The following is a 27,379-nucleotide window of genomic DNA, read 5'->3' on the forward strand; positions in this document are numbered from 1 at the left end:
TAGAATGCTGTTTCTGGCAGATCAAGTTCAACATTATATAATCCACAACCAACATCTATTCAAGACAATTCATATGGAGTCTAACAATGCCAGTTAAGCGACATGGTTTCGACTTCAATCTTACTTGCCTACTCGAATACCGTGTTCATATTGAACAATAAGGGAAATCCAACGGTTTTTCTTCTTAGTGTTAAAAATAGGCACCCGTCGGAAATGATCAGAAAAAGCAGCTGCTACTTTTTCTTGAAGGCACCTGTGTCTGATTTTTCTGATAATTAACAACATTCACCATAAACAGACAGTTACCATCCATCAAAATATGGCATTACTGTATTGCACGTAGAAGACGGCAAGATTTTTGTCCCACCATCAACCATATGTCCAGTCTCTTTTGATTTCTGGTTTACAAACTGTTTCATAGCGGTAATGGAAAAGCCTTCTTTTGCCACTGTACAAGGTGACCGACATTTAAGATCGCGTCAAGTATAGTTCTGTGGCGTCACATCATATGGCGTCGATAACACGTGCGTTGTTTACATCGGTAGTAGTAATACAAACTGGCCCAGGTAGAATTGGGCTCTGTGCTTATTTTACGCCCCCGTGCACTATTTTATGTACCCATTTACACTAAATATGAATATATTTTATAACTAGATATATTTCAAACATCTTCAACTTTTCCCTAATAATTTAAAAAATTGTTTTAGAATTTTGAAAAATTTGTAGAAGAAAAAAAATATCGAGAGCTAGTTAATTCGCCCCTATCGGTGATATTAGCGGCCAAGCTAATATTTACTGCGTATCAGTTTGTCTGGTTTAATGCCATATAACCTATTGGTTCTATTAAAGAAATATTCCACGTGCTCTTGAAAAAGAAATTAACTGTGACATCATTTCGATGGGAAATTGTCGAAGGAAAAATCATGCCAAGTTTCATGCCGATCGTATGGGAATTAAAGGTCAACACCCCAAGAAGTTCCTGGTTTAAAAATGTCAATAAAAGACCCGTTTTGATCTGATAGCGCAAGAATAAAACCAAAAATCTAAATGGTATTACAGGATCAGTCTCGGAAGCATTTGACCAAATTGATATTTATATGAAATATCAGACTGGTTTTAAAAGAAAACTTATATTTCCTGTGCCCAAAAGCAGTAAGAAGTTTGATTATTCAGTTTTATGTTTCAGGTCTACAGTTAGTTTGGTGTGATTGTCCACCTTTAGATATATTTGTTTTGGAGTTAAAAAACTGTTCTAAAATAATCGAGGAATTCTTAAATGCAGATGAAAAAGATAAAACCGAACACTGTCCGTAAGTATTCAGTTATATAACTACATTAGAAAATCCTCGTCTACTTCTGCTAATATTCAAAATCAAGGTTTATATATACTAATGTCCAAAAGAAAGTATACACTGTGCATTTCGTGCTGCATCAACCAAAGTCGTTTTCCGTCGTATGCGGCATTTGGGTACAATGTCAATTTGTTTCGCTTTTATATTTTGCTTAGAAATGTTGAGTTTTGACGCAAGAGACAAACTCAGTAATGTTTTATCAAATGTTTTTTTAATCTAAATAAATCTTAGTCATATTTTTAGTGTGTATACTTTCTTTTGGACATTAGTATAGAAAGATACATTATTCCGCTAATCACGTCATGTCTGCAAATAATCAATGACGAAAAGAAACATATTTCAGTTTACATGTGATATCATTCTAAGTGTAAGCAGCCGTTAAATATCACCAAACGTTAAGTTGATCCGAGGTTGTAGATATTCTTTTAATTCAGTTTCTCAGCACGTAATGCATGTGATGTATTGAAATGAAATAGAGTTTAATGAAGACGTATCGCGGCTCCGCAGGCGAGGTAGGGCATCTTCATTGTAACCTCGTGTTTGAATAATTTGCTTGATGTAGTGAGTGTCTAATTTGAACATCCGGTTTGGTCTGGGTTGCAGACGACGGTCAATATCCCGTTTATATGGATTGCTACATTTAATGAAAATGAAATGCAATGGGGTTTAACGTCCTACTGTTTTGCACCGACTGAGCTAATAAAGACGGACATTTAATTAAATCAGTATATACAGCTACCATTGGGATCTATCATTCTAAAATAGCCATGATGTTAAAAATGGGTCCCAGTGTTTCCTTTCACGCAAAGCTTCCTTATCGGACGATTTCTGGGTTTATTTCGTTATCATATATTCTCTTGGCATTTCATAAGAACTATTATTTGTTGGTTTATTGAACCATATAGCTTTATCTTTCGAAACAGACACTACAATTATGAAATCAAATGAAAAGGGTTTTAACATTCTACCTTTCAGCACCGGTCGGGCTAATGAAGACGGTAACATAATTGTCATGTAATGCATCTCAATTACTCAATCATTTATGCATACTAATTTCTTTTTCATAATATGGTTTAACGCCATGGGTCGAGCTAAAGTCTGCTATACAAATCTCATAGACGAATGCCAAAACAACATCCTTATATGGTTATGTAATGAAACTCAATTACTCAATCTTTTACGCATACTAAATTTGTTTTTCATAATATTGTTTAGCGCCATGGGTCGGGCTATAGCCTGCTATACAAATCTCATAGACGAATGCCAAGACAACATCGTTATATCCAGCCGAAGTGACCAGTTAAAAGAAGAAATCGATTTCAATAGAGATTCTTACATATCGCATTGTAAGTACATAATATATAATTGTCAAGAAAATAAAATGAACTCGATTGTTATATTCTTTCCATATTTAGGCAATACATAATATAAGTTTATGGTTAATGGCCATCTTGAAGGATAAAATTGTAAAAGTACATGTGAAAAATTTGGGAATGATGAAATGGAATTGTTGGGTTTTTTAAAATTTGTATCAAAGATTTAGAGACCTTTGATATTGTTTTCATATAATATTAAAGTTGCAATTTCATATTTTTAAGTTATATTTTTAAAATTAATTAAAATAAAGCCTTAGAATAGATGGTATCTATAAACAGTCTTACCTTGTTAAAGAATAATCCTATTAATCCTATAATTCACTATTGCCAGTTGAGAAATTGGCAAAAATATCATTTTCATCTTCAAATTCCAACGTTTGAAGATAACTATTCCATGGTGGAGAATAGAAAACAAGGGAGGTAATTGTGTTATTATTTCCGGTGTAAATGAGTTTTAAGTGTGACAATGACACCTATGATCGTATAATAGTGAGTTGACAACCTATTGAGCAAAAGACATAGAAATAATTATGTTTTGACTTTCTTAGAAAATATGAAATTGTAACTTTAACCATATGCTTCGTACTCGGTTTGTCTTGGTACCTTGTATTTTTACATAAAGAAATAGGAATTTCTCTTTGCCATTTTTGCAAGACGTTTCTGAAAACCTAGGGAAATGTCATTAAAGAAATTGAGATTAGATTTATGAACTAAATAATTACCTGGGTCATTTATATTCTAGGCAGAAATACAGCCAAATAACCAATTAGGTATATGATGGAACAGAATAAATTACCTGTTTTTTTTATATTCCAGGCCAAAGTACAGCCAGTAAGCAACATTTAAACACCTACTTCCACAGATATATAGTGGTGTTATTACTAATTCTATTTATCAGTTAATTATGTTTATTTTATGAAGAATTGTAGTATACTGGATCTGCGAATGTTTTATTAATTTTACTCAATTTCATAACCTAATAATTTAGCGTTATACCCTAGCCTATACGTTTTTGTTACCTTCTTAATGTTATAAAGTGTTGGTTATAATTCCGTACTGTTGATATTTAATATTTAAAAACATATAAGGAAAACGAGATTTATTGTGCCCTTTGTGTTAGTTTAACCCGAATAGAATGTTTTGTTCTGTTGATTTTATTGTAACTTGCCATTCGAAAATCATGGAGGCTACATCATGGTCACTTTAAACTCTATCAACCGAAAACAGTGCTCACAGAAATAACTATTGGAATTTAACCGTGTTCGTTATACCATCATCGCTGTTTTAATGTTATTGTTATGTTCTTCATCCTTATTATGATCGCGGGTTGACGATTTAATGGCCTTCTCGAACAGTATGCATGGGAACGATGGGAACGCGGGATTAATAATTGCCAGACTAAATAATCGTTACCGGGTTATTGCTTTATAAATTGAAAGTTCACCTTAGTGTATACCCAATCTAATTAAAAATAAGGGTCCGTATTCAAAGGTTTTCTTAAAGTTAAGTGAAAATAAATAAATCGGTTTTCAAAGGCTGTATTTTACATATTCTTGGCAATCTAAAAAACTTAACTGTACACTTAACTTAACCCTCCACTGCCAAAAATCATGATTTTCTAACTTCGAAGGCAAGTTATTAAGTCCCCAACCACTAATCTATTAAAATCTTAGTTTTCACTGATATGAAATGGTTGTCGAAATATTATATTGTAACACATTAAAACATTATGACTATAAATGATAGTACGCATCATTTGCAGGAACTGTTGTACTGGTAGTTTTTTTTTTAAATATTTAAAAAGCCATAAGTAAGAAAATATATCAATTGTTAAACATGTGTCACGCTTCAGTCAGTAGTCACTATCATATATTTGTATAAGTTTATACACATAAGAAGACAAACAATACTACTGCTAAGCTGCAGCTAACATCAAATATGTATATGGGAATGATTTTTAAAAGCCAAATCTTACCTTGCTTCTCCCGGTAGTATAATTTTGCTGAAATCTACAATGAAATGCCATCATAAAGTCATTTGTTTTCAACGAATTTAACGTATGAAACTTTATTATTTGACAGCTGTTGAAACATGATTAAGCAATACGAAAATGATCGGAAAACCAGCGGCTGCCAGGCAGGATACGCCTACATTTTGCAAGACATGGATAGAGAAGAAGCCAAAAACAAACGGGATTTTTTGTACAATCAGGGGCAATAATCCAGAAAGTTATGGTCTGAAATGCGCAAATATCAACAGGGACTGAGATCTTTGGGATATAAAGATATGTTTTAAGTTTTATCAAAATCGGATAAAAATTGTGACCTCTAGAGGGGCCACAACCTTCGTATTGCATACTTTTACACAATTTGCGTACAAAGAGCGGCCATTTTGTTGGGCAGTTTCATTTCGATTTTCCCGAAATTCGAATTCAACCTTCATTAAGGTGGAATGGTGAAATATTTAAACGGTTTTTAAAATCGGAAAAACAATAATTGTGACCTCTAGAGAATCCGCAAGCTAAAAATGCCATTTTTCGAACAAACAGGGGTCATAATCCAGGAAGTTAAGTTCGGGTATCCGTGATTATCAAATGGATCCAAGATCGTAGTGTGTAATGGTGATATATTCACACATTTTGTTATTAAATCAGACAAAAATTGTGACCTCTACAGGGACCACAAGCTAAAAACGTGATTTTTTTGTTCAATCAAGGGCCATAATTCAGGAAGTTACGAACCGATATGCGCAGATATTAAAAAGAACCAAGATCTTTGGGTTATAAACTTACATTTCAAGTTTCATCAAAATCAGAAGAAACTTGTGACCTCTAGAGGGTCCAAAACATTGATATACCATATTTTAACGCTAATTGCGTACGAGGGGTGGCCATTTTGTCCGGCAGTTTTGGTCCGATTTTCACGAAATTCGAAGTCAACCAAAATTACGGTGTAACAGTGATATATTTGAACATTTTGTTTTAAATCGTATAATAATTATGACCTCTATAGGGTGCACAAGCTAAAAACGCGATTTTTCGTACAATCAGGGGCCATAATTCAGGAAGTTACAGTCCGATATGGGTTATAAACTTACATTTCAAGTTTCATCAAAATCGGATAAAAATTGTGACCTCTAGAGTGTCCACAAGCTAAAAATGCGATTTTTCGTACAATCAGGGACCATAATCCATGATCTTACTGTCCGATGCATGCCAATATCGAAAGGAACCGAGATCGTAGGGAGATAAAGCTATATTTCAAGTTTCGTTAAAATCGGATAAAAATTGTGACCTGTAGAGTGTCCACGGACGGACGGACGCACGGACAAACAGGGGCGACGACAATGTACGTCCACATTAAAATGTGGGCGTATAAAAATATAACCGTGACCATCTCGGTGGTAGTAACCTTATACACTATTATTATTACGGCACTACAACATTAAAGCTGATGGTGATAAAAAACACAAAAAAACTGAGTCAATATTTCTTTGTTTCAATCTCAATCCTCATGTTTTTAATATCGTCCTTAAGGGCCTGCTGCATCATTGTGTACTCCGGTTAAAAAAGTCATTATAATCCCACAGAACTTTACAGGTACCTCCCATAGGTTACTTAAAGTTAAGTGGATAAATTTCACCTTTGAATACCATACTTAAAGTTAAGGCAACTTAACTTTAAAGGAAAAGTTGATACTTAACATTGCCTTTGAACACCATTTACCCTCAACTTACACGAGGTTACGTATATTTAATGAAATCTAGATTTCCTTTGAATACGGACCCAGATCTATATTTGGATCTGTGTTTTTATCAGATTGAAGTATTTCAAACAGTTTTTCAACCATCCATAAATCAGCCAATTATGATTTATATTTGTATATCTATATACACAAAGAAAAAAGTATCGCAACACCCTATTTGAATAAAGCGCTAATGTTTGATCAGATGATATTAGCTATTTTACGTAACGAGTTAACAGTGCATTCTCAGACTTGAAATATCTTTGAGAAATATCTTTGATCCAAAAACACAAAACCTTACACATAATATTTGATACATTAAAACAACAACAGTTTTATAAAGGGCTATATTTAGTTAAATAAGTAAATTCTTAACTTAAGCCTGGAAATGCTTTGTGAACTCAGAACCGGAGCCTGCGTTAGCCGGGTCCATTCCTGGTGAATGTCTGGTCCAATTTTTACGCCCAAAGATGTCTTAATGTGCTCATGTGAATTCAGATTAAAGCTTCTAGCTAGGCAAGGCAGTGAACAAACTGCCCCCTAACGCAGAAAAGTAACTACGACACGCGCACATTGTGAGAAGTGTGACTCTACAACCCTGTCCACGATCTCTTTTTCTCGTTGGCGATTGAGATTACCTCTATCTGTAACCAGTGGACGAGTACATACAAATGAAAGGCAATCACATCTCATGATAGAGCCCACGCCGAATGGAACCTGCTCCAGGATGTTCCTCTGTACGTATTTCATACACGTGCTCTAGCATCCGCCATGAACTAACGCGACTCTCATCCGACCAGTAAATATTTCGCCATGACGCCATGTTCCAATGGTGGAATGCTCTGCACCATGCTAGTCGTTTAGCCTTATGATGACCTTATGGTCTTTGAGCGCCATATCCAGCCGATTTGAGATGATGAAGAAACGGTTCTGTAGGATAAGGGCGTTGGGATAATAATTCCCTTTTCAACATAGTACAAAAGGATGCGCATCAGGATGTCGTCGCACAAGTCTCAACGGAGCTGCGTTCTCTCTTGCAGATGTACTGCGAGGTCTACCAGAACAAATCCGGTCCTTTTCGTCATTATTCTATTGATGTTTTCACAATAATCGACGAATTGTAGCATTCCAGGCATTCCTCATGCCAACAATTTATTTTCGCTGTATTTAGTTGTTGAGGGCCAATTGTGAAATACAGACAGCGGTCCTATGGAACTTTCGTCAGTACAATGGCTGATATCCCAAACATGCTTTCAATGACGCAAGTGGTCCATACTTTTATTGCACAGTAGATCTGTTACGGGCTGCACTGGCAGCTTTCACCTGTACAAATGAAGGACATAATACGTCAAAAGTGTATTTTCACTTTCGCATATATTTATTTTCGTAATACATTTACCTAGGGTGCATAAACATTCGGGTGCTGTGATACTTATTTGTCTGTGTAAAATTAGGGATCAAATGTTTATCATGTTGATGTGTCTATTGTCTCTTATATTTATCATGCTGATGTGCAAGATGAGGCCATGTGACAAATCCTCATTAGAATACTTAACTTCGCGGTGACTAACAGATATAGATAACGTTACATGTACGTTATGCTTGTGTCTTCTGAATTCAGGGCTGGAATACTTCACCAAATTAGGACATTTCCAACTTTTTGATAAAATAGTGACAGTGTATGAATTAATCTCCTGTCTTGTGTTTTACGGGTTTGGATACGTCCGAGAATTCTTTCCAAGTTTTAGTTATGGCCAATTGATGTGATTTGTTTTTGAGCTAAGCTAGGGATATACGAGGGAAATATGATATGTGATCGTATCGAAATGTACATATCATATACACATGTATTGTAATCCCATAATTCGTTGTTTTGTATGAAAAAAAAGATTACTTATAATGTAAAATAAATTTTCGGAACAATGGTCTATTTTAAGTCCGGTCGCCAAATCCAATATTTCGAGTGAACCTTTAAATTGTATACAAAGTTTTTTCATGATTGATTATAGTAGTCTAAGGTGTCCTCTTTAAGAATCAGGCGGGTGAACCTCGGTCACCCTTGAGCATTTTTAGAAATTCAAGATGGCGTCCAAGAAGACCGCTATTTCACATAATCCCCTATAACTTCCTTGGTATTCAGTCTAGGATGATAATTTTGGTGTCTTATCGTATGATTATGGAGCCACGGAATACACTAAAATCGTTCATTATGTTGTGGGATGATAGTAAAATCCAAAATGCTAGACAGTACGGTCCTATAACTCGTTAGCGGCAGTTATGGACGATTATTTCACCAAACCCAACTATATCTAGAGACAAACTATGTATTTCGAACATAGGATCATATGAGTGATACGATAACTCCATATACATGCCTATCGGGGCCTTCGGGGCCACATGGACCGCACCTAAAAGGGGCGAGGAGAGGGGAACGAGCTATTTTTTGAATATTCAAAATATTTAAAAAACAATTTCTACCCGCAAACACGAAAATAACCGCCACAAAACTAGATAATATTCAGTTTAATCCTTTAGTCGTGCATTGTGGCTGCAACCTGCGCCAACACAGGGGCAAAATACTGTAAATTCTAAACCACCCCCTAGTGCAGCTACAAGCAACCGTACTACGTGGAGTGTCACTCTTGCATCCGCATCTGATGAGCAAGTTGTATGGTTGTAATATTCCCTTAGCAATACAGTTCCGAATTGAGTTCCAGCGGATTACGATCTTCCAGTGAACAATAGGTTGAGCAAGTCTACATACAAATGTGCAAGAAAATAATTTACATTTTGTAGCAAACAATAAACATACTTTCCAGCAGTATATGAAAAGATATCGAAAATGTCTTATTAAGATCGTTTTTTGACTTTAAATATCCCTCCCCTCCCCCCACTTAATAAAGTTTAGTACCGTGGAACTTTGATCTTTTTTCAAGGTATGGAAATATAAATGTGCCAGAAAATAACTTGAAAAGTTGTACGCTATTAAACTCTATTAATTGATTGGGAGGGGCACATTATATTCTGGCACATTTAAATTTACATAGATTGAAAAAGGTATTACAGTTGGGTGAAGCTAAATACTATTGTAATATGGACTGGAAATCTTCCTTTGTTCTTTTCGTTGAATAAGCAGATTGTTTACACTAGTTTTAGTAGAAATCATATAGAGAAGTGGGGTGGGTTTTCCGTGCAATAACAATAATATGCATGTTGAGCAGTTGTCAATGTTACAAGTCATTTATAGCACGCTTCACCCCGTCGGCCTCTGGTTAAACCTGTTAACTCATGAAAGCCGTGCTATAAATATAACTTAAACATGCATTATGCAAGAGCAAAATCTGCTTATTACAAGTCTTTCTTTAGGCCTGAAATGTTATCTAAATTATCAATTAGACATTAATTAACTTATCCAGACCATAATAAACTCTCGATGTCAAGGCTAGCCTTCGATGTTGGCTAGATTAGATTCCTAAATGCCGCTAACGGACGTTGATAATTAAATCAATAAAAGTGGATAATCGAGAATAAGTTGTTTATAATAATGATTTTAGTAATGATGACCGAGACTATGCCAAAATTTCACCCGCTTCTTTCTCGGCTCATAGGGGATCAATTTGACTGAAATTTTCAGCAAATTAGCTTTACACTATCTAGTTTTTAACTATTATAGCGAGAACTGCCATCTCGTTATCTTATCTCCAATAATGTATCTTTAAGTTAGTGGTGTGTGGGGTGTGGGGGGGGGGGGGCAGTTAAGTGACGCTAAATACTATTAAGTTAGTGGGGGTGGGGGTATTTAAAAGTTAAAATACAGGTTATAGTGTATTGCATGAGTGGAAAGTATTTATTTCTTCATCCCTCTTTACATTCATGATTACATGATTTAGAAGAGATAAAACACCCTTTGGTTGGAGCAAAAAAATATGACGCTATCAGACAAAACCTCAGTTCTGATAATAGACTACTTTCAATTTATTTTACTTCTCGAAAGCCCTGTCCGATTAGCCATACTACCCACGTGGTTTCACTAGAGTCGCGATCATCGAGCGATTTTTCTGATTGTATATATGCTTGCTCGATTCTCCATTATTATATGGTGACTTATTGTATGCAACGTTGATTTCCGCTTACGTCTTCATAATATTCCGGTTCGATGGATTTCGAGAAATGTTTTTGGATAAATGTTATTGAAGAAATGTTTTTGGAGAAATGCTTTGCAAGATTTGTATTTGGAGATTTGTATTTAGAAATTTGTTGTTCCAGATTTGTTTTTCGTTGTATTTCTCATACAATTTTACAAATTTGATATGAAAAATGTCTGATTTGTAAAACAAATATTGATTTTAAGATACAAATGTTAATTTTAGTATACAAATGTCGAAATACGACAACAAATGAAGAAATAAGAATTAAGAACTATGAATTAAGAAATAAAGACTAAGAACACTGAATAAAGGGCTGTTTGGTCTTCCATAGATATGTTTTACCACCCCTGACTAACATATGTAAATGAAATGAAATGAAATGAAATGAGGTGTAACGTCCTACTGTTCTGCTCCTATACTGGGCTAATGAAGACGGGCATACGCCATACAGAGTACTATGAGGGAAATTTTGCCCGGACAGCGGCACTATCGCCTAGTCTTATATCGAATTCCAATTGCCAGAGGATCTTTTACGTGCATTCCAATTATACACGGGACCTCGGTTTTTCGTATCATCCGAAGGACTAGACAGCTGTCCTTGTCAGGCCCTCCGTTCTGCACCACTGACAAGGGGAAACCACGTCGGAAAATTCTTATGAACTTTCTCGGCCTATGCAGGGATCGAACACCCGACCTCCAGGCTAGCGAGCCAGCGTTTTAACCAACTAGCCACCGTGGCTCCCGACTAACATATGTACATATAAACTAAAATATATAAATTAAATATGAATTATGGTTAAAAATAGGTCTTGATGAATGAAAAAATGCAATATTTAGTCTATGATCACTCCCCTCTTACAAAAGGGTCACAGAATACACAATATTCACAAATTTGGGACGGCGTAGAAATATTTGGTGAGCTGTGTCCATTAACGTCTGACATGCACAACTGAGTTACTTCCCTTATATTATGATTTTACTTTTTGTTCATACTCGGCTTCCAAGCGTTCAAATATTATATTCATTATGCTGCTAAGAGGAAGTATTATACATATAAATCCAGTTTTCATGTTAATATAAAAGGTTTAACAAGTATTTTATTCGAGAGAAAATACGTATCAACAACTTGTCATCATGGAGAATATAGGTGAATTTAATGCTTATAAAAAACTGTTTAACGGGGTCTTATAGGTTATTTCATAATACCCGTATGTCTCCTATAAATAGCAAATAACCATAATCAAACAAGCTTTTATTATAAAACTCCTTGAACTCGCACAATTATTTTCCCGTAATCGTTGATCTGGTAATTTTAAACTACGGTGACATATTTAGGTAGGGGGCTTTGGGTTATTAAAACTTAATTAATTTAGGTTGGGGTACATAGTCGTGTATTTTTAAATATAGTTTATTATAAAGTTAAAACTTTATAATTTCCAATGAACTATCTAAATTTAAGGTTAAGTCTGGATTTCAGAATAAAATAATCAAATTAAGAATCACTGGATTTAAGGATTGAGTGAGAACGTTTAGTTTTTATTTGTTAACCACGCGAAGTTTGATTGGGGTCTGCGGTAGTCTTCACCAGGATATATTTGGCGGTTAAGATAAGTAAGTAATACCGAAATCCTAATAGTTCAACCATGAACCTCAGATAAATTGTTGAATTATAAATTACGAATTGTTTAATATAAAAACTTATGAAACGTTTTGTACGAACGCTATGCAATTAAATTTGTAGCAAGTGAAAATGTTTAACTCATTTCGAGTCATCGTAATACGAAGTCAAAGAATCTGGGTTTAGTGACGAACCTTGGTGAACCCAATAAAACTATGGAGCAATACTTATCATCACTTAGCCACCTACCTCAATCAAATTTCCCATATTATTTGTATAAAAAATAGTGAGTAACCGGTATTTTTGAAACGGAAATATAGGTATGATGTCACATTGCACCGACATATCCCCATGGATGTTGTTGTAGTATGTGTGATGAAAATATATACGCTGATGTCGTCAGGTATACCAATTACTATATACATACCCGTTTCGTATTAAACGACTGGCTTATAGTGTGATTCACAGCTTCTATATCAATGAATGACGGAGCCGTTCCCGAAATATCTGCCCACACGTGAGTATCAACACGCGCACTGTAGCAGACGACAGACTTATATCAGCCGAAACACCCACTCGACAACACTATATCTAAGCTGATAACTTTAAATAATCACTATATTTAGCTATTGTTAAACATGATAAATGATTTCACGACAGTTTGGTAAGAGAATTACTTTATGAAAGGATCGAATAAGGACATTTAATTTACGTAAGTATAAAATAATGTATGCTTATATAACATTACTGTTAACGTTCGATGCAAATAATAAGGACTATAATCAATTTGTATTATTAACGAATTAAGAATTACACTGTGTCTTTAACGGAACCCTTACTAATATCCCAATAACTTACATCATTTAGTTCTAATCAATTTGTTTTATTAACGAAAATGTTAAGAAATATAATATGAATTACACTATGTCTTTACTGGTATCCCCATAACTTACATCATTTGGTTCTAATTATGATTGCTTAGCTCATGCCACTAAAGAATTTTAAAGTGAAATTAGAGATCTTAGGATCTGAAGAAATTTTGTTTTTACCTGTATGATACCTTTTAGGGTACAGTGATTAACACATTCTCAACGGTTCTACCATAGTACTTAAAATAGTGTTCGATAGTTGTCATAATGTAATATTTGATCTGGTTTGATATTTGGATTAATGGTAGGTAAAAGTGAAACCAACATACTTAATTTTTTCATTAGTGATCAGTAAGCGGAAGTCCGTGTCTAAACCAATCGATCCAGATCAGTGATTCATCTGCGGACATCATTTATTTAATGTAGTAAGATGATAATTTCGCAAATATAATCATACGATGTAATTGAGACGTTTATCATTAAATTAAAATATAACAACTATCTAAGCGTAATGACTACTTTTAGATATTTGATTTTAAGCCATACATTATGCAATTATCGAATTTTATCAAAATATTATAAATAAACATGACGTTCTCTTACAGTTGTTAAAAATAAAAGTTATTAAATGAATCATTGAATATAGCTGTCAAAATAAGACTCAGTAGACTTGTTAAAGACATGTTCCCGGGATTTTTTCTGCATTAAACTTTAAATCATAAACTGATGTATTATATAACATGATGTTTGAAAGTATAAAGGGATTTAGAAGTGTGCCATCATTACCAGACAATATCTAATATATATATATATATATATATATGTGTTCTACAATAATAGACATTACGCTTTCAGGTTTGTGTACATCAAGCCTATAGTTTCCATCATTTTACAACGTGTATAAAATGGTATATGATGATAAAATTAAATGTGTTGTGGTTGGTGATGATTGGGTTGGGAAAACCAGTATGTTATTGGGCTATGCTACAAACAGATATCCAACTAAACATGTACCTCCAGCCTTCGATAACTATGCAGGTGAGTGTTCCATGGTGCTGCTCTTACCCGCCATGATGGTGCCTTTACCCCTCACGATGGTGCCCTTACCCACCATGCTTGAGTGAGTAACCACATTAATGATTCAACAAGATATTGTATTACGTGAAAAGAACTTAGATATGAACAAATCTAGCGATTTCTCATCTTTTGGAAGTTTCTTAAGCCAAGACAATTTGTTGAATTCAGATCTAATCACATAAAATAAATGAATGTTCATTGATATTAGCACTTCCTGTTGCCTTAAGTCTAATTTAACGGTTTCATTAAAAATATCCGGAGAATAAAATGATTATTAGACAGTTCCTTTAGTTGATCTTAAACACATTTCGGCCTGCGCATCGAGCAGTACATACCACCATGGGCGTTTACTTTTACTCGTGTATTTCAATTTCCATTATGTACAATTTGGCATATAGTTTAATGTACTTGAATGATAGACTACATACAAGTGAAAACACGTTTTATTGACTTAACCTAACCTAACACAGACCATCAATAAATAACCCTATTATACACTCTAAAATGTCCAAACAAAAAAGTTTTACAGATATTTAAAAAATGTTACAGATATATAAAATGATAAGCTACAAAGTCATTCAACCACCTTATGTGACGATGACGGCGTGTACACATATTTTTCTGTCAAACATCAAATATTGTTTATTAATTTACTTTGATTATTTTCAGGAAGTTTGAAAATAGGTGGACGAAAAATAAATTTGAATATTATGGATACTTTGCAGCAGGTACGTATAGGTGATGTGTTTGATATCTATGTTGAATGAATGTCGATCAAGTTCTTGACATCATCTGCGCCCATTTAATATTAAATCGTTTAGTCTGGATGATAGAGTCAAACTCGAGTACTATATATAATCAAAGCTGTTGTCCATATCTGTCATGGTTTCGCCCATGCACTCGCGTTTTCTGTAACACAAACATACGATATTACCATTTTAATGTTGACTGAACGTTAAATCTCATTTTTCTTCCCATGGAAAGAGAGAGAAATGGGGTTTAACGTCCACTCGACACAAACTAGGTCATTTCGGGACTAACATATGGTTTAATTTTATTTCAATAATTCGCTTGTGCGTAGGGGTCTTTAGCAGTGGGAGGAAACCGGAGGACCCGGAGAAAACCCACGAGGTTGGACAGGCGACCCTACTCCTTGTCACGTACAACCGGGGATTCGAAACCACGCCAGTTGACTCAATGACAGGCTTTATGATACAGCGCGCACGTGCTAACCATTCGGCCATCCACCCCCCCCCCCTCTTCCTATGGATGACAGATTTTCGATGTTTTATACCTCATTGTACCCTTTCATTATGTTGATCCTATGACAAAATTAAAGGGTTTGTGAGACGATATTCCTCAATCATCCATGTTCAGTTGTACGTTTTTGATTGTCACTGTTGTTTTCATGTTTTATAAACTCTTTATAAAGTATGTAGCCAAACATTCTAATTATACACATTTAAGAAAATGAAACAGAAATAAAACCTTCTGAAGTTCAATGCTTATAAAATTCTTTATATTTCCAGGAATGCTGTTCGGAATTACGTCATAAAAGCCTCGTGGACACTGATATTTTTCTTGTATGCTTTTCGGTGGTACAACCGGAATCGTTGACCCACGTCAGACAGCATTGGTTACCACACATAAAAAAGATGGCGCCTTCCATACCGTTCATTTTAGTGGGGACAATGGCGGATTTACGTCAGGCAGACGTGGTTTTAAACGATCTCAGTGAAAGTGGACAAAAGGTGATAAGTCAGCAGGATGGTGAAGAAATGGCACAAGCATTAGGTGCTTCGTGTTACGTTGAGTGTTCGCCGGATGTGGAGAAGAACGTTCGCCGTCTTTTAAATAATGCATTAACATCTGTGATACGAAACAACACACCCAGTAACCAGTGCACGATATTGTAGAAACCCAAACTCCGTTAACATTTTGAAAAGAATGGTTTGCGCATACCTGGCTTTTACTGGAATGTCTTTAGAATAGAACAATTACATTTCAGTAATTTTCAAACCAAGATTCAGAATACTGAACCAGCACTTTTGTCAAATCAAACAAAGACTGAATAATTATGTAATGTCTTTTCAACCCCGTGAAACAACGATCAGTTACAATAGTGACACCTGGTGACAATAGATACATATGACAATATGAAACACCATTCAAGTATGAGATCGAAACCACGCCACGCGCTCAATGACAGACCCTAAGATGTGAAGCGTACACGTAAGACCACGCAATCATCCAGTCCGACGTAGTTACCAAAGAATGTTAATAATGTATATATTTGTACATAGACTTGTAGATATGGACTACATGGTCTTATAATGGGTGGGATGAAATACCAGTATTGACTTTTAGGGATTTGATGACACCAATTGACCGGTCAACATGGCATAAGGATATTATTAAAGATATTGCAATTTGTTTATTATTTACAATTATTTGATTTTATATTTTTTATTAAAATTTTATCTATTAAAATTTATCTATTAAAATTTATTTATTAAAATGTATTTATTAAAATGTATTTATTAAAATTCATTTATTAAAATGTATTTATTAACATTTATATTGTATTATCACTTGGTATATTTGCATATATAAGGAGAATGTGGTTTAGATTTGAATCTCGTGTATACCCAGAAAACATTTCGGTATATTTCAAACCCGGGATTATAGTATCGGGGCAATATTTATGATCAGTTTATTAACCAACGCCAAATTTAGCTATGGATAGCAAATGATTATATAGCTTATTTTCATTGTTCGCTTGATAGTTGACATACATGTATCTTCTGGTGTATTCACTTCGTAATTCGGGTCCGAACAACAGTAGCAGAAAAATTGTGGGTTAGTATCTCGAGACCAAAATCAATGCGTCTTCATTAGCTCAGTCGGAGCAGAACAGTAGGACGTTCAACCCAATTTCAATTCATTTCTAATATATCAGGCCGTAGCTACGTGTATGTAATTGTTCCCAGAGAAAGCATTTCTACGTTGATACCGGATTCAAGGGAAAGATAATTAACCAGAACATACTTGACAATAATTTAAATATCACTATACACCATATAAGCATAAGTACAAAACAATGTGTTAACGATATTAACTCCTCAAATGAGGAGTACTGGCGGATGTTCTAGAATGAGTATGTACACACTCTAAAGATTAGACCATGGACTAAGCCAAATGTTCTCCATAAAATGATAGGTACTGATATTGTTTATCAATAAGTTAAACGGGAAATAATTAGTAGTCTTCATCCTAGTACCTTTACCGAAAGAATGGAGTTATTTCCCATAACCAGTTATCCAAAACGAGCAATGACACTATTAGGTGGTCGAGTTGTTCTTATCAAATAGATGTTTGCGTGACAACAAATGATTGAGGTGCAGGCTTTCTAACAAACATATGATGACCATCATCAAGCTTAAAACCATATTATTCATCAAAATCGTCCCACAGTACGTTCAAAAGTAAATGGCAAATTAATGATTTAATAAATTTGAAATGTCTAAATGTTACAGTCTAGAACCGAGAGAAATTTTGTTACGAACATGTATAGGTTTATCATTCTTAAATGGACACAGATCACTAAAGATTTCCCCATTGACTCCAATGTTAATTCTCGTATCTTAGACCGGCTCTAACTTTTTCCCAAATTTTCGTTGGGTAGAACGCTTTCTACCACAGATGGAGCAACATGTGGCAACCACTTGCCCAAAAGCACGTATGAGGTTCTTCATGAAAAACAATTTCAGGCCCTACATTTCAACGTAACCAACCTCTCAACTCTTGTATCCTTCCGCATCAAAATTATGAATATTCACCAAAACCTGGCAGAAAATGTATTTTCAAACCCTTTTCCTCAATTCTACACCAAAAAGTCAACAAAAATCGCCATGCAAAAGGGGGAAAAGGAAAAGGGAGAGGAAGAATAAAAAATATCTTTGGCCCTTGTTTCGTGGGTGACGGCGTAGGAATATTTGATGATCTGTGTCCAAATCACAGGTTTCCGAAAAAAACATTCACCATAAATTTATCTTTTTCGATTATCCCCCTTTGATATTTTTTTCTTTATCAGGTCGAAAAGTCCAAAAGCGTCCATTAATACCATTAAGTTAACGTGACGAGATTATGCTTTACGCTTGTAATACTTTAATGAAATTATTCAGATCCTATTACGTTTCTTTATAAGTGTCAGTCTGGGCTTATTTAAAGAATATATCTTAAAAGGATAAAACGTGATAGCAATGTCCCAGGGTTTTGTCTGATAACGTCTTCATTTCTCAGTCGTGTTAGAAGCGGGTTTTTAAAAATATTTTATCGAGTTTTTATGGCGAAACCTTGCCTGTGGAATGGGGATAAATCTAAAAATTTCACTGCTAAAGAAGACTGTACAGAAGAATATGTCTATTTTCAGACCGGTTGGGTAGGTAATAGCAAAATATAGAAAATTCATTTGTTGGGTATAATGGGTTAGGACTAGGGTCAGAGTTACCTATTCCTACTTCTAGCCCGTGTGGCAATTTCGGACATTGGTGGCTCACTGAGTAAGCCTCTGGTTCGCTAACCTGGAGTACCAGGGTTGCAAACCTAGAGGTCCGTGGTTCGATCCCGGTGTTGACCATTAAAGTACCTCGGAATTTTCTGAAACGAACCTGACAAGGAAGGTCTCTGATTGTTCTGGTGAGACGAAAACATAGACATCGTAAAAACACTCTTGACAGTTGGTATTCGAAAAAACATACTAAGCCGTAGCACATTGCATTTCTGCCTTCATTAGAGCGAGTGGAGCAGAACTATAGGGCGTTAACCCCACAACACCCCACTCCTAAATAATCAGTATGTCGTTTATTTCTGATCGTTGATTCCATTATAGAAGTTTTACCAGGGAAAAACATATCCAAGAACTGCCACTACGAAGCAAGGCGAGACTACTTTCATGTAATATGTTAACTCTGCGTTGTACTGGATATGATATGACTACAGACCTTCAACGTATTGGTGTCAAAAAACAAAAACAACGTTACATGAATGGCTTGGGTGGCATGTTCAAAGATATAAAAGTCCAACCCAGTTCCGCTTTTATCTAGACTATTACATAAATATTGTCTTTTAAGATGGAAATATTCCTACGTGATCTTAAAACTAATTACAATCTATATCCTAAACTTGTTATACATGGTGTATTGGCACGCTTCAACTTTAAAATAAAACAAACGTGTTCCGTAACAAATGTCGACTTGAATCGAGTTTAAACCGCCGTAATGTGAATAAATTATCGGTCGTTGTACTATATTAGACAAGGTAGACTTTTAAAGGAACAATATACGTTGACATAGTTTAGAACCATGCATAATTTAAAGGTATTACCAGATAAGTATCTAGTCGGACAATTATTCTAATCGTTAAAATCTAATGCAAGTTGTGTCCTTTTGAAGTTTACATTAGTTTCTATGATTTTACGTCATCTTGTCAGAAACTGGGGACTTCCAAAAACTTCTTTATATTGTAATTTAGACGACTAAATTCAAAGCGATTCATGGACAGAAAGGGACTATACTTAAGTTACAATACATATGGAGGCGTGAAATCAATAATAAATAATGAACATTTTGTTTCCAGGGAAGATAAAACGTGATATTGTTTTAACCCAAGTAGTTGGTTACCATGATTTTAACTACAGACGAAGGTGGTGAAGTTGTTCAAAGACAGACCATCAACCAAGGTTTCGATTCACGTAAAAATTTCCTAAAGAAAATATATCACTTTAGTAATTCTTTAAATTGTACTCTGTTTAGAGTAGTATTGATCTGAAAAAAAGTAAAAATGTCAACTGTAATGAAACAACTTACTATCAACATCAACATTGCAAATTTTAAATGTTTATCGAATGTCGAGATATTTGTGATCAAGGCGAGTCTTTATTTACGTCATATGATCACTTATCGACTTAACCTCAGTTTAAAAAGTTGTTGATGAGTGAAATGTAGACAAAAGACAAAAAAGAATTCAAATTTGAGACAGAAAGAAAGTAACAATGTTGCGGTGGTTTGACTTGGTGCCGGGTTAGTTCGGTACCATTTTTGTTTAGCAATGACAATAGTGATCATAGCCTTGAAATTAGCTTACTAAATTGCAGCCATTTCATTTGACCTATAAATTGAGAATAAACTTATGCTAATCAGACTGAACTTATGCTTCACTATTTTAACACCATCAGCTTTAAAAAGACAAGTATTATTGTAAATATTAACTTTATTTACTTCCGTTACCAGAACATAAACTTATCATACCATACAGTATTACTACTACCAGACTTCTTAAGTCTGGTGAATCCAGACAACCAAACTCGACTCAAGAAACCGAACTTCCAAAACTGGACATACTACTCCGTTAAATGCATAAACAATAATTAAACAAAACGAAATGAAATGGCGTTACTACTCCGTTAAATGCATAATAAATAATTAAACGAGACGAAATGAAATGGCGTTTAACGTCCCACTTTCCTGTACCGACTGGGCTAATGAAGACGGGCATAAACCATAATTAATGTGCTATCTGGGAAATTTTGCCCTAACAGCGACGCTACATCCTAATCACATTTTGAACTCCAACTGTCAAATATTATTTTACGTGCACGCCCATGTGTACACGGGACCTCGATCCGTATACCAGAACCTCTGTCCTCCACCACAGACAAGGGGGAACCACACTGGAAAACCCCGAGGAACTTTCTCGGCTAACACAGTGAGCACACCCGAGACCTCCTGGTTAGCGAGTTAGCTAATAATAACATATTAATGTTCACATCTATCATATCTTCATTAAATACACCGCTAATCTTCAACCCAATCTTCAGGCATATCGTAACACACGAGTAGTGTTACTTACTTACATACAGTAAATAAGTCAGTGGTATGTAATATATACTCTTACCAATTTCGGTCCATTGAGTGATAATGCACTTTTATATGTGCAATTTTTCAGAAACGTCGGGCGTATTTTTAGAATTTTTCACACCAATTAGCACCTTACATTATATATTGAAGGGAGAGCTAAATTATTTAACATTCCATTGAGTTTTCCCCGAATTATTTACCAAACGATGTGTGCAAATTACGCTTACTGGCCGATAATTATTTCTAGCTCTTGAAGAACATATCAATAATAATTTGTGCTATGCCCTCTAAGTTGTAGAAAGGTCGGAGATGCATCTTGGCATTTGGGGGGGGGGGGGGTTAACGAATCCCGCTTTCGGGTGAAGTTCCATCGTCTAGCCAGACCGTCAGACACGAAACATGAGCAATAAAAAGGCAAGGGAAAGTTACGTCAGGCTACTTATGTGTATGAAATGTGTACTAATCAGCAGAATACCAGTATCCCACTATGTCTAAATATTGCTCTCAAAACTAAATTTCCTGCAGCTTTTGTTGTCTGGCTCTCTGTTTTATGGAAAATTAATTGTGTTGTATTTGTTTGCGACGTAAAAACCACGAACCGCCACATCTCTTAGCTGACTCACATTGGTGGGAAATCAGAATCTGATGTTCTTTTAATTCGTCTTTCGATTTCCTTCGCTTTTTATTACATCTTTTATCGGATTCAATTCTACCTAACAACGCGTCTCTATCAATGAAAACGAATCTCCTCTATTAGTTTACTGATCTATTTATAAACTTCTTTAATTCTCGTGCTCATGTCAGCCGTCAACTTTAGTAGAGGTCTTCCGTGGATGCTAAACCAATCTGCTTAACAGTTACAACACTGCTTTCATTACTTTTGTAGCTTAGAAAACTGCCACCAAACTGTAACCTCTACACACCACTCTTCCCCTGTTCTTGTATAATATATGTTGCGACAAAACATGTGATTGACCTAAGCGTTTGGAATCTGACGGATTCAATTTAGTCAAAGGATAGGCTTTGTTGTGATGAACTGTAGGCCAAAGAAATGCCTTTATCATGGTTTATGATGAAGCATTCGAGCTACTGGGTCTTCTTTATAGAAACAACAGCACCGTTAATAACCACCGAATTTCATTGTTTGGTACAGATAATTTGGCATGCTTTTAATATTTTCTATAAACTATAATGCTAACGATGCGCATAAGCAGTGCGCAGATTCTGGAACCAAGCCAATAACTATGTATAAAAGCTCCGTGTATTGAAAGTGAAAGGCAATATAACATTTGTTTGCTTTATTGAAATACAAAATACAAATAAATATATTTAAAAATATAACAACAATAAAGCATTAAAACAGTATTGCACAATAGTTATCATATGGTTATATAATGTTCTTCATAAATTTGATTTATTCACACATTTCTTTAACACTTATGCAAAAACAACATGCATAGTTGAGCTAAAATCGTTGAGGTTTGTGTAAAGTCGTTTTATATGTTTCTGATTTATATAAATAAAACAACGTCCGTTGTCCACACATTCATAAATGAGAAAGCAGATTTATCATTTTTCTTACTTAGAGCATACACAAGTTTAAAGCCTGTAGGTATTATGATTAGTCCACTAATGATGAACAATGCGCCGTTTACCAGATATGCGGTTTCTATATTTCCAGATAAATCTATAATGATAGCTGAAAGATAACGATATGCAATATAATATTTATTTTGCTGTTCAGGAATTATAACCAACCAGAACAAATAAAGACCAAGACAGACCGTTTTACTTGCTTCTGACTTTAAAAGGTGATTAAGAACGATGCTTTGTCAATCGATTCTTACTTTCAGAACCAATAGTGTGGCGAGTGTAACATTTAATTAAATACGTCTATAGAGCGTTTGTTTCCGTATTAGTTCAAGGAATACGTTTGTACAGCTGGATTCAAAATTGGCAATGTTTTTAAAACGACTCCACAAATATAGGAATTCAGTCAGTTTGAAACTAATAAAATATTACGTGAGCAAGCATCGAGCAATTGAATAAACCGCGGATGTTTTGTTGTCACAATATTTACCGGCTAAAGGGGATCCGACGAATGTTGCTAGTCCAGCAAATGTATATCCAATACCACAGGTTAAATGGAGTCTTTCAATTCCAAAGTTCTGTGCAAACATCATTGTGCCCATTGTCGAATATCCCCCTGAAAATAAATAATTACATCTGATCACAAAGTTTGTTTCATCCTAGACTACAGTTTAATTAGACAATTGCTGAATTTCGTACACTTTTAAAGTAGCTCAGTCTCTAACTCAATATCATTTAAAGTCTCACACGTTGAAAATACGAATTGTTTGTCAAATCAAATCAACATTGATGTTGTGATCTTACCAGGAAAAAATAGGCTTCTGATATCCAATATTTAAGACAAAATAAACGAATCGTTTCAGTGTCATTTGTAACAAGTGACCAGAAAGAACGAGGCTAGACATGTTCCACAACTCATGTCAAACGGTGACGACATATCATATCTGGAGAGCATGCGCAATAGACTGGAATAACCAGACGCTAGAAATTGCTATTCGGTTGAGACTAATGCCGTATTTCGTTGGACATAACTGATTTGAAATTAGAGTCAAAACGGAAACAATTGAATGTAAATCAGTTTATATACAATCAGATTACATTATTATATGCGTTGCGACCGATTTGGGTCAATAAAAACAGGTATTAAAATATACACGCGTAAAACCTGTTATTAGAAACACTATTAATCATAACTCTAAATGCTTTGTTATTGGCCATATACGAAATCATGCTCCCGAAACGATCCATTTAACCTTAGTTGTATAGATATCCATACTGTATATCAAAACATATTTGTGTAATAATATCACCCCATTATTCTACAAGGTCATGTTTACCGGGCTTGAATAACACATAATCATTGGGGGGAAATTATTACGTGAATGTTATTTCTAACTCCATCGACGCCTTATGTATTCAAAAAAAGAATATTTTCCTCGGTAGAATAAATATCAAACAAGCATTTGACCCTAATTTGGCCATATACCTTTGTTCAAATTTTGTCGTCCGTCCGTATGTCCGTTCACATTTTGAAAGTGGACACTCTACAGGTCACAATTTTTATCCGATTTACACGAAATATAGGTGTATTTCCCAAAGATCCCGGTTCTTTTCGAAATTGGCATGTATCGGATCGTAACTTCATGGATTATGACCCCAGATTGTACGAAAAATCACATTTTTAGTTTGTGGACACTCTAAAGATCACATTTATTTTATTCGATTTTGATGAAACCTGACGTGTGTTTATAACCCAAATTTCGAAATTCGCGCATATCGGATGATAACTTCCAGGATTATGGCCCCTGATTGTACGAAAAATCACGTTTTTAACTTGTGATTCAACTAGAGGTCACAATTTTTATCCGATTAAAAACAAAAACGTTTAAATAGATCACCGTTACACCATAATGAGCGTTGAGTACGAATTTCGTAAAAATCGGCCCGAAACTGCCGGATAAAATGGCCGCGCCTCGAACGCAAATACTGTAAGAGTATGTCATGTCAAGGCGGGATAACTACTACAGTAAAGAATAAAGTGGATTTATGGAAGTTAACTTACCGTTAAATATACCTTGAGCTGTAGTCACTACGAACATCGGAGGTATTGAATTACAAAAGGTAACAATTTGGTAGCACAATCCACAACCCGCAGCACATGCCGCATAAACCAATGTGGCAGACTTGGACCATTTATTGACAACTAGTCCAAAAATCAATCTTCCAATCAGACTTCCTATCCCAATCATCGACAGCAAGAATGTTCCGGCACTATCCTCTTCTCCAAATTGTTCAGTAGACAAAAGTGGTAGGTAAGTGACATATATAGTACAACATATTCCAATTATGAACTGTGAGATTACACATTTGTAAAAAAGGGCATCTTTCAAAAGACAGGTAGGTTTATTTTCCTTCACTTCTTTGGTGTTTTTGGATTCCATTTTATCTGAAAAGATTGAGTACGTAGATTAGCGAAACGAAATGGGGATCGTGTTAATCCATAGTCGTCAGTGTTGAAATACAGCCAGCTGTCTTTTCCGCCCACTTTAACCCAATACAAATATTATGGCCAAATGATTTTTCAGCATAAAATTATTATTAACAATGCAAATCAACAATCGGGTTATTTCGTTACCTTTAAATATCAATTTAACTACTGTCGATGGATCCTGTGTTTTAAATACCAAACAGCACCATAAACCATTCAGAAAAAATCCCCCAATTAGCAAAGAGCAACCTCTCCATCCATATTCTTCATTTAAATAATTCATAATATAAGGGAAGATGAAATTTCCAACAGACAAGCCAGCATTAGCAATAGACATGGCGACCGCTCTCTTCAGATAGAAGTAGTCGTAGATTATTATTAGTGATGACATGTTAATAAAAGCTAGACCCAAGCCTGCAATAAAAATAAATAATTTTATTTTATTTTATTTTTTATAAATGCTATATATAAATAAGTAAATAAAGTCCTAACTATGCCGATTTTCAGTCTTACAATTATTCAGCCTAACAGGAAATAAAAGACAATCCTAAAGTATTTCTCAGTATTTTATGGGAAGAGGCAGAGATTAAATAATCCGTCTAAAAACCTTTTCTATCACTCCAGAGAACGGATTCGGAATTCTAGCCATTTTTTAGCATTGGAGTGGTCAGTGTTTATCATATACAAATAACTGAGTTGTCAAGTTAAATTTCAAGTTGAAACTTGGGGTTTGACGTCCCAATATTCAAGTGGTGCCATCTGATTAATTATAAGGTTTACAATTTCTTAGATATCTATTTCTATATTAATGTCCTGTAAAGTTAACAAGAAAAACGAACTTACCCGTCATGAATCCCATGGTAATATATAAAAAGTAATGGTCAGTGGCAAAATAGCTAAGGATATTTCCACCAGAGATTAAAATGGTCCCAATGAATGCTGCCTTGCGATACCCATATCTTTGTATTACAATACCAGCTAGATGAGCTGAAGACAAGAAAGCGTGGATTAGAATGTAAATAAGGAGCATTAAAAAGAACTATTAACAGTGGCCAGTCGTGTATATTGTTATAGAGGCCGACTATTAAAGATGGAGTGTTGAATATATAGAAACTAAGTAAACATTAAATGAAGGATTTGGGGTTTGATTTGTGTTTTTATGATTGAGTACGGCCTTTCACTCCGTATTCTACTTTATTTTATGCATGGCTACGTACAAAGAAATACGGTTATCGACACAGGGGCTTTAAACGGTGTGAAATATTGGGTATAAGCCAATCGTAATGTTCAAGATCCAAATTCTATCAAAGAATTGGGTTTAAGCTAATTATCGATTTTTATTTGCCGGATACTTACAAAATGCAGACGTCCCCCCTCCAGATATCGAGCTGATCCAGGAAAGTTGAAACGTTGAGCGATTCATGTCTTTAGTCAAAGCCTGTAACATTATACCATACGTACTAAATGTGGCAGCGACAAATACCTGGAGTATGAAACAGGCTACAAGCACCACCCAACTCCACCCATTGTCAACATTTTTCAGTTTTTCTGGCCAATGTATGTTTTCGGACTCTATATGAATACTACACCGGGAAAATAAACTTTTTTTGTCGACAGGTACTTCATTTTCAGAAATTTGTTGCTCGTCAAGTTCAGATTTGTTTTCTTGTCCTTTGGTCTCATCACTACGGATACCGACAGGCAATGCCATGAATTTTGTTTACGGCCAACGGTTGCTACTTGAACACCGACAGAAGCTTTTCTAACTAAAATCATGTCAGATTGTCAATATTTATATTACCTTTTATAAGTTACGCCATATAAGAATGCGCTGTCTCTTTTGTCATCGAACGTGCCGTTTAATTCATCAGAGTTTAATTATCGATAAAATCCGGACCACACCAGAAACCGCGCGACCAGATAGATCTGGCTGATAAGAAAAGCCCCCAGTAAATAACCGGTTAGATATTGCTAGTTAACAAATAATCCGTTTAATAAAGGAACTTCGGAAAATCAGGCCACTGTAGACAACATGCGTTCTAAAATTTGCAACTTATTTCTTTTTAAAAAAGTGCAGACGATTTCTCAGAGAAATGAACAGAATTTAAATACTTTTTGGGGTCAAAAAGGGCTATAGAACAGCCCTTGTGGAGGGGCTCATGTATTGAGAGGAAGAACCGTATCGATGTTAGCTTTCGTTC

The 27,379-nt window shown here is 35.1% G+C and overlaps 1 protein-coding gene and 2 long non-coding RNA genes across 4 annotated transcripts; 2 read left to right on the forward strand and 1 right to left on the reverse strand.

The window, feature by feature from the left end:
• The first annotated feature begins 1,193 nt into the window (after positions 1-1,193).
• LOC126819539 (uncharacterized) lies at positions 1,194-4,473 on the forward strand. Its single transcript, XR_007679648.2, has 3 exons — positions 1,194-1,310; positions 2,568-2,698; positions 3,545-4,473. It is a non-coding gene; the product is annotated as an uncharacterized LOC126819539 (long non-coding RNA).
• Positions 4,474-12,630: 8,157 nt separating this feature from the next.
• On the forward strand, positions 12,631-16,761 carry LOC130013187 (cdc42 homolog). Of its 2 annotated transcripts, none has more exons than XM_056101907.1 (4): positions 12,631-12,754; positions 13,962-14,144; positions 14,853-14,911; positions 15,713-16,761. In XM_056101907.1, the coding sequence occupies exons 2-4, from the start codon at positions 14,012-14,014 to the stop codon at positions 16,097-16,099; spliced, it is 579 nt and encodes a 192-aa protein (XP_055957882.1). In that variant the 5' UTR covers positions 12,631-12,754; positions 13,962-14,011; the 3' UTR covers positions 16,100-16,761. The 2 variants fall into 2 exon arrangements, with proteins under 2 accessions (XP_055957882.1, XP_055957879.1); XM_056101904.1 differs by lacking the exon at positions 12,631-12,754 and adding an exon at positions 12,799-12,949.
• A 5,784-nt stretch (positions 16,762-22,545) lies between these two features.
• LOC126821974 (uncharacterized) lies at positions 22,546-25,372 on the reverse strand. Its single transcript, XR_007680598.2, has 4 exons — positions 25,326-25,372; positions 24,753-25,136; positions 23,181-23,306; positions 22,546-22,799 (listed from the first exon to the last, which is right to left on the reverse strand). It is a non-coding gene; the product is annotated as an uncharacterized LOC126821974 (long non-coding RNA).
• Positions 25,373-27,379: the final 2,007 nt, after the last annotated feature.

Source organism: Patella vulgata, chromosome 1, assembly GCF_932274485.2.
Source record: "Patella vulgata chromosome 1, xgPatVulg1.2, whole genome shotgun sequence".
Lineage (NCBI taxonomy): Eukaryota > Metazoa > Mollusca > Gastropoda > Patellidae > Patella > Patella vulgata.